At 57.7% G+C, this 12,345-nt stretch overlaps 3 protein-coding genes across 3 annotated transcripts; 2 read left to right on the forward strand and 1 right to left on the reverse strand.

Annotated features, from left to right (window-relative positions):
• Positions 1–459: 459 nt before the first annotated feature.
• On the forward strand, positions 460–2,702 carry LTHEOB_11148 (uncharacterized protein; the record flags this gene model as incomplete). The annotated part of the gene is made up of 6 exons (XM_035507872.1): positions 460–526; positions 575–828; positions 877–1,152; positions 1,193–1,767; positions 1,821–1,960; positions 2,017–2,702. The coding sequence occupies 6 exons, from the start codon at positions 460–462 to the stop codon at positions 2,700–2,702; spliced, it is 1,998 nt and encodes a 665-aa protein (XP_035366724.1).
• Positions 2,703–3,362: 660 nt separating this feature from the next.
• LTHEOB_11149 (uncharacterized protein) lies at positions 3,363–4,478 on the forward strand (the record flags this gene model as incomplete). Its single annotated transcript, XM_035507873.1, has 1 exon — positions 3,363–4,478. The coding sequence occupies one exon, from the start codon at positions 3,363–3,365 to the stop codon at positions 4,476–4,478; it is 1,116 nt and encodes a 371-aa protein (XP_035366725.1).
• Positions 4,479–5,815: 1,337 nt separating this feature from the next.
• Positions 5,816–9,702, reverse strand: LTHEOB_11150 (Rho-type GTPAse-activating protein 2; the record flags this gene model as incomplete). Its single annotated transcript, XM_035507875.1, has 7 exons — positions 5,816–5,983; positions 6,034–6,377; positions 6,436–7,604; positions 7,671–8,853; positions 8,907–9,437; positions 9,538–9,568; positions 9,622–9,702. The coding sequence occupies 7 exons, from the start codon at positions 9,700–9,702 to the stop codon at positions 5,816–5,818; spliced, it is 3,507 nt and encodes a 1,168-aa protein (XP_035366726.1).
• Between the last annotated feature and the right edge of the window lie 2,643 nt (positions 9,703–12,345).

Below are 12,345 nucleotides of genomic sequence, written 5' to 3' on the forward strand. Positions count from 1 at the left end.
TCCATGACTAGGTAATTGCGGGGCGCGGAAAGCGGAGGCTCGTTCCGACCCCTGACTTTCGAGGACCCTTGATTTCGTTTCTACCCGTCTGCAGTGGCTTCCCCGGCGAGAACTCGAGACGTCTAGCGTGACACAGTGCTAAATGTTCGAAACGGATCACTCCAATGGCCGCCGTCGACTCTTTCGATCAGCATGTTCTGGCCGAATCATGGCCAACTTCGCAGGAGCTCGTCCCCACCGCATCGGCCCGCGCTTCCCTTTGCAGGTGATCACGGTGGGGTGAACCGGCTCTTTGCGCCCCTTTTGAGCGTTTCAACATAGCGTCGGGCACCTCTATCCTGATTGCCGAGCGTGGTTTCTTTTCACTCCTGAGGTTCCCCTTTGCATAGGTTTACACAATTTTGTCCAATAAAACGTGCGCGTCCCACACTTCCCTCCAAACCAACACACGTCTCCGACATGTCTGACGAGGAGGACTGGCGGAAAGACCGCCCGGTGCGGATCGCGAATTGCTCTGGCTACGCCGGTAAGTGCCCCTATCCGGACAAGCAAACAGACCAATTGACGGCTGCAGTTGATCCCGGCTACCACATGCGCTTTCAAGCCGAGAATGGCGACGTGGATTTCATTACCGGCGACTATCTCGCCGAGTTCAACTTGGGCGACATTGCCGAAGCCATGGCGTGCGGCAGCCACCCGGGCTACGCCGCAACGGCGTGGGACGGCATTGAGCAGACGATTGACCTGTTGGCCGAGAGAAAAATAAAGCTCGTAATCAACGGCGGGGCACAAAATCCCAAAGGGCTGGCCCTAAAAACCCAAGAGTTGGTAGGTCGCATTGCATAATCGCAGTGGCCCGGGTGCTGATTAAGGCAGATCACCCGAAAGGGATATGATCTGAAGGTTGCATATGTGGAGGGTGACAACTTGACATCTGTTGTCAAGGACCAACTCGAAAGGGGAGAGCTTCTGCCCCAGCTCGACTCGGAAAATCCCCACGTGGCCACGCCCAGAGATGCTCTCGCCCTGGAAAACACCTCGGATCATCCCGTCGTGACTGCCAATGCGTACTTGGGGGCCCGTGAAATCAAGGTGGGCCTGGGTCTGGGTGCCGACATCGTCATCTGCGGGCGGGTAGCCGATGCATCACCGGTAAGTTCCCCGTTAACGCCACTGGCACCCACGAACAAAGGCTAACTTTTCGCGGGCTGTTGGGGCTGCTGCGTACTGGCATTCCTGGACTGATCAAGACTTTGACTGCCTCGCTGGCGCATTGGTCGCCGGGCACCTGATTGAGTGCTCAAGCTTCGTCACGGGCGCCAACTACTCTGCGTTTTACGAACATGATCTCGACGACCTCTATGACCTTGTGCACCCCATCGCAGAGATTTCTGAGGATGGAACCTGCGTGATCACCAAGCACCAAGCCGGGAAAGGCTTCGTCACCGCCGACACCGTGAAGTGCCAGTTCCTGTACGAGTTGCAGGGCAACATCTACCTGAACAGTGACGTGAATGCACTTCTCGACGATGTCTGTATAGAAGAGATTGGCCCCAACCGGGTCAAAGTCTCGGGCATCCGCGGCGCCCCTCCGCCGCCCACGACCAAGCTGGCCATATTCTACCGCGGGGGATACCAGAGCGAGATTCTCATTAATGCCTGCGGCTATGCCACGGCCGAGAAGTTCAAGCTCTACGAAAAAGTCATCCGCAATGGTCTGAGAAAACACGGGGTTCTCGATCAGTTTGACGCGCTTGAATTCCAAGTGTAAAGCCTCCACCCGCCTCTCTCCATAAACACATGACTGACTGCAACACCAGCATCGGCACCCCCGAAGAGAACCCCCGCTCACAACTACGGAGCACCACTTACCTCCGCATCTTCGCCGAGGCGCCCCGCCCGGACCTCATCTCCACCATACCCAAAGTTGTTGGCGAGTACGCCATGCAGCAGTTCTCTGGTTTGTCACCCCCTTGTCCAGCATCTCCGTCACCACCCACTTACATGCACGCCCAGGTTGGCACGCCACCCGAGATACACGCACCTACGCACCACTCCCCTTCCTCGCCTACTACGCGGCGCTGTACCCGCAAACGTCGCTGCACTCGACCGTCAACATGCTCAGCAGCGACGGCAGCCTCGCGCGGAGCGTACTCACCACGCCTCCACCAACCTTCACCTCGCTCGTGCCGCGCGACTCGTACGACACGTCGTCACCAACGCCGCTCCACAGCCTGGGGCCGACGGTGCGGCTGCGGCTGGGCGACATCGTGCTGGCGCGCTCAGGCGACAAAGGCCCCAACCTGAACATCGGCTTCTTCGTGCGCGACAACACGCCCCGCAACTCGACGCAGTCACCATCGCCGACAGCCGAGACTTTCGCGCTGGCGTGGGAGTGGCTGCGCGCGTGGCTGTCGCGCGAGCGCTTCATCGACGACCTCGTGGGACCCGAGGACTGGGACAGCGAACAGTTCCACGTCGAGCGCGTCGAGTTCGCCCGCATCAAGGCCGTGCACTTTGTCGTCTACGGCTTCCTCGGCCGCGGCGTCAGCAGCTCGCCCCGGCTCGACTGCTTCGGCAAGGGCTTCGCCGACTACGTGCGCGACAAGTGGGTCGACGTGCCCGCCGCGCTGTTGCCCATGCGGAGCCCCGATGGGAGGAGGGTTGAGGAGATTGAGAGGGCGTTGTTGGCCGCCGGGTAATGGATGGGGTAGGCCGGCAGAGGAGCAGAGGAGTAGCTTAGTGTTTTTGTTTGATTCATGTCTTGGAGAATATATACCTAGGGGTCGTTTTAAGCCAGTACTCGAGTACAGTAGTGGCATGTTTGGAAGCCATTCGACAATGTATAAATGTCAACGTTCGCTACCCACACAGTTTTTACGACAGTGCATCTTCGAGAGTCTCAATTTCTGTTGTTTCGGATAGCGATTCCCAGAAGCACGTGGTTGACGCGGAAGACGCCCACGGGTCCGTGAGCGATGTAATAGGAGAGCAGTACGATGGTCCATCAATCACTTCTCATTTTTCGCCTTTTGTACACGCGTGCCAGCTTGCCTCTTAGTCTACCAGAAGCTTCACCGCCCTCTGATCCCTCCATCCTGGAAAAAGTGTGATCTACATGACGTGGAAGCGTGGTCGGATGTTTGATCAAGCCACGTCTGCCACGCCTGGGCTGACCGAGATCCAACCACAAGACACACGGACCCTGCCCGCCCAGCCAGAACCCCGATTGACCACCTCCAATCAAATTTAAACGACCAACAGCCCCCGACCCTTTCCAAGACGTCTTTCGAACATCTTCCACTGATGTTCGTCGTCCGCACATCGCCGCCGACCCACCGCCGCCACCTCCAGCAGCCGACATGGGCAAGCGCACCGCCTTCCTGAGCAGGACGCTCAAGACCATCCCTTATCCCAAAAAAGGATCGGATCGACAACACCTCCTCAAGGATGCCGAGAACAAGGTCTCGCAGCTCGAGGCAGAGCTCGCCCATGTCAAGCACCAGCAACGTCTAGACGGCAAGCTGCTCGCCGAGGCCCAGGCCGACCGCGCCGCCTGGCAGAAAAAGTACGAGCAACTCCACGACATGGTAGGGAGGCACGTCTGCGAACAACAGCGCCCCCAGCTCCCACCATCCCCGGCCAACAGGGACCCGCAGCAACCACCGGGATCACAAGGTGGAGCCAAGGGAATCAGCACCGCCATCGTTCTTTCAGCCACAGCAGTGCCAGCGGCGGACCCCCCTCATCCCAGGCGCGAGCAGCCCCCCGCCCTCCAGGCCACCCCCGCCCCCACCCCGCTGGCCACCGCATCCGCATCCGTATCACGGCCGCCGCAGCGTCTCTCCCTCCCCTCCACGACGGCGACTTCAACTACGACTACGACAATAACCACGACAACAACAGCACTCCAGAAGCCGTCACCACCCCCATCCCACTCCTTCACCACCACCGTCACCTGGATCTCCCCGCGCGTCCTCGTGATCCCAGTCCTCTTCATCCTCTCCGCGCTGACGCGCTTCCTCCAGCGCGGCCCCGTCTACCCTTCCTACCTCGATGCCGCTATTAACAACACCCGGGGCGGCAACGGAGTAGGAGGGCGGCCGGTTTTTGCACCCGGCTCCATCGTCCAGCTGCTCTGTCTGAACATCATCGTCGTGACACTCCTCGGCGAGGTCGCGCGGTGGTACTGGACTGCTGCGCCGTCGCAGCGGCGGTGGAAGCAGACGAAGAAGCAGAAGAAGCCGAAAGGTGTCAGGTTTCTGCTCGAAAAGGGGGCAGCGTCTTGCCACGACGATGGAGAGCACCACGAGGAAGTGGTGGAGGAGGAGTATGACTATGACGATGATGCCGACTTCGCGCCGGCGCACTGCGCCTTCCTTGTGGCCGTCTGCGACGAGGCGTGGAGCATTCTGCTCATGGCCATCCTGGCCTTCGCGCTGCTGCTGTTCGAGGTGCGGGACTTTGCTTTCATATAAAGGGAGAGAGATCCATATTCGATCGAGGTAGATGATGATGATAATAACGGTGGGTGAAAGCTGGGTGCCTCCTTCTTCGATCTCTTTTTTTTTCCCCTCTCCTTTCCAAGTGGCAGTTTTCCACGGTTTTCAAAGGATGGAGAGAAAGCATTTAATAATGATCACTTACGACTTTTTTTTTTCCCTCCCAAGACGAGACGCATCTCATGTAGATTTAAGCTCTTTCTCGGTGCTGCGGCGCGTAATAGGTTTTATACTAGTTAGAGTAAAGGACATATCCTTACCTGGTCTCAGTCATAATTCTGTTCGTATGCTCTCCACAAGTGTTGCTTACCTCGAGGAAAAAGATCGTCCAAGACTCCACACCACGGACCGTCACTCTGAAAAAATCAAGAGCGGAAAACATTCATCAACTTCACTATCCACACGAAGCTTGACATGTACAAACATTACAAGGTCATCATCACCACCACCCAACCCGGCAACTTATGCACACTGGTCGAACACCACAGCAACTGAAAAGCGTAAAAAGAGAACCCTTCCTTTCACTTGGATTACAGCGCCAACTCCCCACCACCACCACTAAACACAAGACACAGGGGCCAACGCCGGGGTGCTCCACAACAATCCCGACATCTTTTCAACAGCAGCAAAAAACAACGACATTGCAAAAAAGGAGTGAGCAAAATACTCTGCATATTGTACAAAGGGCGAATGATGTGTGAGACCTCAACAAGAACCGGTTGACATCTTCAGAGCACTTGTGTGTGAAAACAGAAGAAAGAAAAAAACAAAGGCATCACACGACCATCCCAATTTGGCTTCGGCATCCAATGCCCGCGCGCTGTGCTTGCCGGCGCAATCCGCACACAAAAATTCCCAGAATGCAAAGAAAAGCAAGAAACTGATGTCGCTACCAGCATGGGGGGCAATGGACCTCTCTCTCTCGTGCCAAATCGTGAGAACCAACGAGCTCATATCCGCAGCAAATTTGTGCAAACCCATGTCGCTAATCCCGCCAACCCTTTCCGCGAGACGCTACTGATTCCAGGCGCACCTGCTCGCGGTGAAGAGCCATCAAAAGTGAAATGAGCAAAAAGAAAACGTGTTCAAGGCGCCATGCTAACCTTGGTCAGAAGAAACGCCAGTCGCTGGAATAATGGGGAACGGCCAGGAACCAATGACAAGACCCATGCTGTACAAGAGGGAGCAGGCCGATAACTACACGAATCAGAAACGCAATGCAATGGGGTGAATCCAAATTTGGTTCAGTCGTAAGCAAGATGTGAGGAGAAAATGAGACTCGTTCGCCGTCACTCGGATCAACGTCGTCAGCCTTACACCGGGGCTGAAACCTCGGCCTCGGGAGCGAAGATGCCCTTGTTGTGCTCCAAAAGCGCTTGGATTGCCGTGCGCTGCGGTCCCATGTCCGTCATTTCACGCTCGATGGATTGCGGGCGCATGACAGTCGGCGCGAAAACAACAGCAATATTAACCGCCGTCATCTGCCTCTAGTTAGAAAAGATGTCGCCCAAAGTGCATACGAGCTACTCACCAAGTTGTCCTTCTTGTGTTCCATCACACGAGCCAAATGGAAGACGAGGAACTCGAGACAGTCCCTGTGATGCTGTGGAAGGCTATCGATGGCGAGCCGCATGGCCGGGACGAGCTTCTCGACATCTTGGATCTGACCCGCGGCCAGGAGCTCGTCGTAGACTTCAAACGTAATGAGAGGGTTAGGCAGCCTGCGGAAGTATTGCTTGAGAGCAGAAGTAACTGCGTGAATGTCCAGATCCGGGTCTGAAATGTCGTATTCGGCATCCTTCTCGAACCCGAGGCGTACTTGGTTGACCTGGCCGGAACCACCGCTCTTACGATAGATGCCTTCAACGTCGACACCTGCGTATCTGTTAACAAATCAAAGTGCTTTCGGTTGCTGGGCAATTTTCACGCATACCTCTAAGTTCCACCTCCTGAATACACCTGCGGACAATGCTTGGGATCGTCGCCTTCTCAAACTCGCAGCGCTCCGAGAGATCCGACCCAAACAGCGTCTCCGCAGCAGAGAGTTGGGTCGTGCTGTTGTTGTGGTGGTGCGAGGGCTTCTGGATAGGCTTCTGCACAGCCTTTTGTCCTCCACCAAAGAAGCCACCGAAACCGCGCTCACCACCCTTCTGCGCACCAGCAGCTGGCTCAAGCGATGGCGTAACGCCAGCTTGGATCGCTCCGTACGGTACACCTCCAACGGTAAGACCATCATGCTGGTTCATCGGCTGCTGCGACGCGAACGCTCCCTTGAGACCCTTGGTGACGTTCTTGGCAACAGCTTGACCGCCCTTCTTCCAGTTGAACTTGTTCCCCTTCGACTTGATCTGGACAACTCTGGGTTGAAGCACAGTGCTCTCGTCCATGTTATCCGCGAGCTGGTTCATCTGGTGCTCCTGGACAGCCTTCTGGATGTCGGAAATAGAAACGTCCTTGTCTTTACCATTGTTCATTTGAATGCCAAGCGCGTTGTTGGCCTGGCCGTTAGCACCGCGGTTAGAGGACTTGTACAAGTCCTGAATAGTTTGCACAAGCTGGTTGTTGAGCTCGGCAAGCTGCGTGTTCTTCTGGCTGAGAGACTCGTACTCTTGGTAGCCCTTGTCTTTCATTTTGATGAGGTTCAAGATGTCGTCGTTCACCTCGTTGCGCTTCTGCACCAGTTCCTCTATCTCAGTCCTAATCTTTGCCTTGAACTTCTCCAGCTCGGCGGCAAAGTCGCGGAAAAAGGCGGACTGGAATGCCTGAAGATCCAAAGGACGTTGCTGATCCTTGGCAGCTTTCAAATGCTCAGTCATGATATCTAACTCACGCATGACGACTTCGCGTTGCGTATCCAAGACAGCGATGGTAGATCTCTTCTCCTTCAGCTCCGAGTTAACCTGCTTAATATCAGAAGATCTGCTGGCTGATTCATTTAGCTTGCTGTTGTCAGCTTCGAGCTCGGCAATGCGCTGCTGCGCCTGGCGGAGCTGGGCCTTGAGGTAAAAGGATTCATCCTTGGTGTCCGGGGAGGCCGAAGACGGGCTGCCGATATCCACGGAGCCATTGTGTGGCGATTTCCACTTTTGCGATAGCGATGACCTGGATCCTCTGTCACTAAAACTGCGGCCATGTTTAACTGCGTTCGAAACACGTCGGAGAACTGACGAGTGATTTTCTTCGTTATCCCTGAAAATGCGAGCCATATCTTCATCCACCGAAAAGTCGCCACCGGCACTGTAGCGAAGGAGCGAGGGAGACATCGGGTGCGTCGAACCATCGCTGATGGTGCTGCTGAGCGAATCCTGCGGGCGATGGTTGGAGGTTCCTTGGGGCGGATGCGGCGGGGCCCGGGGCGTCGTGAACGACTCGCCAGCATGGTTGGAGCCATGTACGGGGCGCGAGCCGGATCGTGGAGGCGGGCCATCCAAAATGCTCCTAGTAGTCGGCGATTCCACGGGCTTGGAGATTGTTAGACCACCATTCATCTGTGTTAAAGTGTTGACATCGCGATTAGCAAGAGCAGAGTTGGCCGAAGGTTTGCGTTCATGGCTAGCTCGGGGACCAGTAGGCGTAGAAGGCGAAGAATGACCACCCGTGTTCGACCTCTGCGCACCAAGGGAATCACCTCTCTTAGGCCGATCAATGGCCGGAGCTGAGAACGGGGCAGACATGGGCTGCGGCTCGTCCCCACGCTCGTAGTCCTGCGATGTGGGAGTGTAGCTGGAGTTTGTCGAGACGGGGGAGGTAATGGCACTCGACTCCGAGGCATCCTTCCGAGCCGACGAAGCGCTGTCGTCCGGAGAGCGGAGTTCGGACCTCGACCGAGTTCTGGTCGCCTTCCTGTCCTTTGGCACCTCCTGTAACTTGAAGCCTTCTCCCAATGACCCCGCGGTGGAGGCGGAAGTGGAGTGCTGGGCACGGGGCCGTTCGTTTCCAGCACTGGGCGAGGAGTTTGAGGACGGCACTTCCTTGCGGCGCATAGTGTCGACACGATCGCCCGACATAGCCCGGCCTTTCTCTTGGAACGCGATATGAGGGCTCGACGTGGACTTGCTCCTCCGCTCCAAAGAGCTGGACCGCGAGGACCCAGACCGGCTCTCCTTCAATAGCTCACGATGAGAGGTTGTGCCGGGTTTCCCACCATTGAAGTAATCACGCTGGTTCTTCTTGTCCTCGTCCAAATTGTACGTCCTGCTGTCCGCCAAAGGAGAGGGGCCAGGGGCGGGGTTTGGATCGAGGGCGAAGGGCACGTTTGCGAACATGCCGTCGGGGTCGTCGAAGTTCGTAGACATGGGCATTGCCGACCTTCTCTTCTCCCTGTAGGTGCTGGCGGGCAGCGTTTGCGGTTCTGTGATTTGGATTAGCCACTCAACGTTGCCGCCACCGCGCGCGCCATCTTACCATTGCGGCTGTTGTCCGACGCGGGCGAAGCTTCGCGGCGCAAGTTTGCATTGGCGCCCGAGGTCGCAGCGCGCGGACGGTGCGGGAGGTCCTCCGGAGTCTCGATTTCGGGAGGAGTCTCCAAGTCGGGCGAGAAATGAGAGGCGCCGGGAGGCAGGGCAGGAAGCGACTTGTCGAGCACGGCTGGGGCCTTGTTTTCGGCCTGTTGTCGATTAGCTTTTGTTTTTTTCCGCCGTCGAGCCATGAGCGACTCGTGACAGCTCATGCAGAAGATGCCCTGAGAGGTCCTCGCATAGCGGAGGTTCTCGATCTTGCGCTTGCAGTTGCGGCATCGGAAGCAGCTCGCGCAGAAGGCCTGGTCGCCGGTGAGGATGGCGAGGTCCTCGATCTTGTTGTTGCAAGCGCTGCAGCTGTAGGTGCAATTGTTGCAGATGAGGGAGCCGTCGCCGAGCAGCAGGAGGTTCGCGTCCGAGTCGAGCAGGGTGCCGCAGGTATTGCAGCGGAAGCAGTCAATGTGCCACCGGTTGCCAGCTACAGACTCATCGTCAGTCTCGCACATGGCGGCGGGGGAGCGCGCGGGTCGGAAGGAGAGCTTGTGCGGGTCAGGGGAGCGTGAGGAATTCATGCATACCTAGCTCGAAGGCCTTGCCTTCCTCCAAGATCTAACAAGACATTAGCGACGTCCTTGGATCCCAATTGAGCGGCGGAGACGCACCTCGCCGCAGCCCTTGCAGTGGTAGATGACGTCCATGTCGTCCATGCCGGGCGAGTCTGGGTAGGCGCCGGGGGACTCCATGGTGGCGGCGTGCAGCAAAGGGTCTTCTGGCCGGCCAGCAGGGAGTGGGAGTGGATCGTGAAGCGCGAGGGCGGCGGAACGGGTTGGCCCAGGGGAGCGGTAGGGCTGCGCCTGGTGCGGAGCGCGGAGGGAGAGGCTCTACGATTAAGGGAGGCCGCTTTGGGAGGGAGCGAGGGCAATTGCGGGCGCTCGCATGACAGGGCAGGCTGGGGGAGGAGGAAGCGTGCGGCCTGCTTGGGCCCGTCTCAGCGGCGGAGGAGGTTGTCGTACGGTCGCAGGCGTCGCAGCCGTCTGGAGGGCGTCGAGCGATGGCGATGGTTCTAGGTAATCGAGCCCGGGGGTGCTAGCTAGGCCGCAAGCGTATTAGAGCCAGGGTCCCCCGACGCACTCACGTCTCCTTCACAACCCCCCATAAGCATGCGCGGGTGCCGCGTGGGCCATCATCTACCTACTGCGCAGCCGGTGTCCTCTTGCAGCCCTCCGCTGCCGCTCTTATCGCGCTGCACAGCTAATCCTCCGCGCTGCTCATCTGCACACGGGCGAATAGTGAGCGACGGCACCAACAGCAAGCGCACCCTAGCAAGCCACCTCGCCGTCAGCGAGGGGCAAGCAGAGTCGATGCAGTCACATCGCCATGCATCATCCATCGGGCATCCTGAAACTACTTGCGCAGTGCCCGCTCCAATCGCGCCTGCCCGCCCCGCGCCGCGCCAGCACTCCGCCCGTGTTTCTGCTTGCGGCGGCCACCAGCAAACAGCTCTCCAGCCGTACGACGGCGAGTCAGGCGCACGCAATCCACGATGGCCGTCTAACGTGGGCTACCCGGAGAAGCGCAGCCACCGCCCAGCGTCAGCCCGCCCGTTCAAAAATAGCAGCCCGTGCTCTTTTACGTACGATCGACCACGACTCAGCGGACAAGGTGTGCTGAGATGGTGGCCGCGGCCTTGAAACCGTCCACCCCGGGCGTGGTCTGGATGCTGTTTCAGGACGGCGTACCAAGTACTCCCCTGCACACGTGTCTCGCTGCCGTTCCCGTCCGCCGCAACGGGTCGAAAACAATGCACTCTGCGCTGCAAGCGGCCAGCTTCCAACGTCGACGGATCTCCAAATTTGCAGGATCTGGATCTGCCGCAGAGCTCATCTCCCGCCGGCCGTGCGCCGTTATGGCTATACTCACCACACGGGCTTTGCACCGCGCTCCCGCAACCGCTGTAGAAGTAGATCTGTTCCACCGTGCGAGCCGTCTCGCTAGCCCGAGCGCTCCTGGCACATGCCGACCACCCTGTCGGTCGTCGAGTGCAAGCGGGAGCCGACGGCATGTGTTTCAATGCAGACCCGGCTTTGGTTCCGACGGACTGCGGACGCTCCGGCTCTCTTTGAGCGCCAGGGCGGGATAAGCTCACCTTCATTACAATAATACCGCCGCTGCAAGGTGCCCTGGTATCGAAGGGAGAGAATGGGCGCGGACAAACGCCAGGGCGGGAGAGGCGTACGCACCCTCGGAGTCAGCCACACTCGCCTGTCGCTCGCAACTTCGGATATTAACCGCTGCGGTCGTTTCGGCATCGCCTCGTTGCTGTGGCCCCTTCCCAACTCCTATCCCCGCACTTTGCTGCCTCGGGAATTGGCTCGCAAATGGTGACGTCCCGAGTCCTACTTATAGCATCAATGTTTCGTGAAACATCTCAGAGAGACTGGCGATCGTTGCCGTGAATCCGTGTAAAGGGGGCGTCCGTTTGGTATTCCAAAAAAAAAAAAAGACCAAAAAAAGATTAACCGCTATCAGTGCCCATGAATAGTTGCTTGAGAAGGGGGTGGTGCCGGGGTCGCAGAACAGACCAATACCGATCCTCAGCTGCCAATCGGTGCCTGCATGATTGCGGCCCAGAGCACGATAGCGAAGCCTAGCAGAACGCTGCAGCACGCCATTATCCGGCTCTTTCAAACCATCGAGAGTAGTACCTATTCTCCTTCCCGATAGCACTCGTCTTTTACCCGGCCAGTCACTTCTCAGCCACCGTCGCACCGGATGGGCTAGACATGTGTTCTCGTCGCCGGTACCGTAATCCCTCTTCAACGTCACTCACCACCTGCATCATCCCGATGCTGCATACGCCGCTGCCACGCTGCAGCAAGAGACAGGCACGTACGACCGGCCCGCATGCATGAGACCTCCTCGAAGAATTCTTCGTCCTGGCCATTCAATGACAGAATCCACCACACTTTACACCAAAACATTCTCTTATTTCCACGAATGATGACCACCCTCCCGAACGCCTGCCCCTGCGTCTCCCGCACTTCAGATCCCGCGCCGTCCCTGCTGCTTGACTCTTCCCGTTTCCTGCGCGTCATTTACCATTGCGTCGAGGGTCGCTTACCCTTCTTCATGCGCGCAAGCAGCACTCCCTGGTCACCGCAGGATTGGAAAGAACGAAAACAAAGCTTAGGAAACAAGCAATTCATTAAATTTATAACCCCCGTCCACCACGAACGGACATCCCAGAGGAACCTCCGCTTCCCCACCCAACCAAGCAACCTGGCCGTTCCACCCTCTTTCCCAATTCGGCTTCGAGGACCCCTATAACAAGCCGCCACTATTGTTCACCCAGGCACACAAACACTGCCATGCATGCACGCACGCGG

This window comes from Lasiodiplodia theobromae, assembly GCF_012971845.1.
Source record: "Lasiodiplodia theobromae strain AM2As chromosome Unknown scaffold_45, whole genome shotgun sequence".
NCBI lineage: Eukaryota > Fungi > Ascomycota > Dothideomycetes > Botryosphaeriales > Botryosphaeriaceae > Lasiodiplodia > Lasiodiplodia theobromae.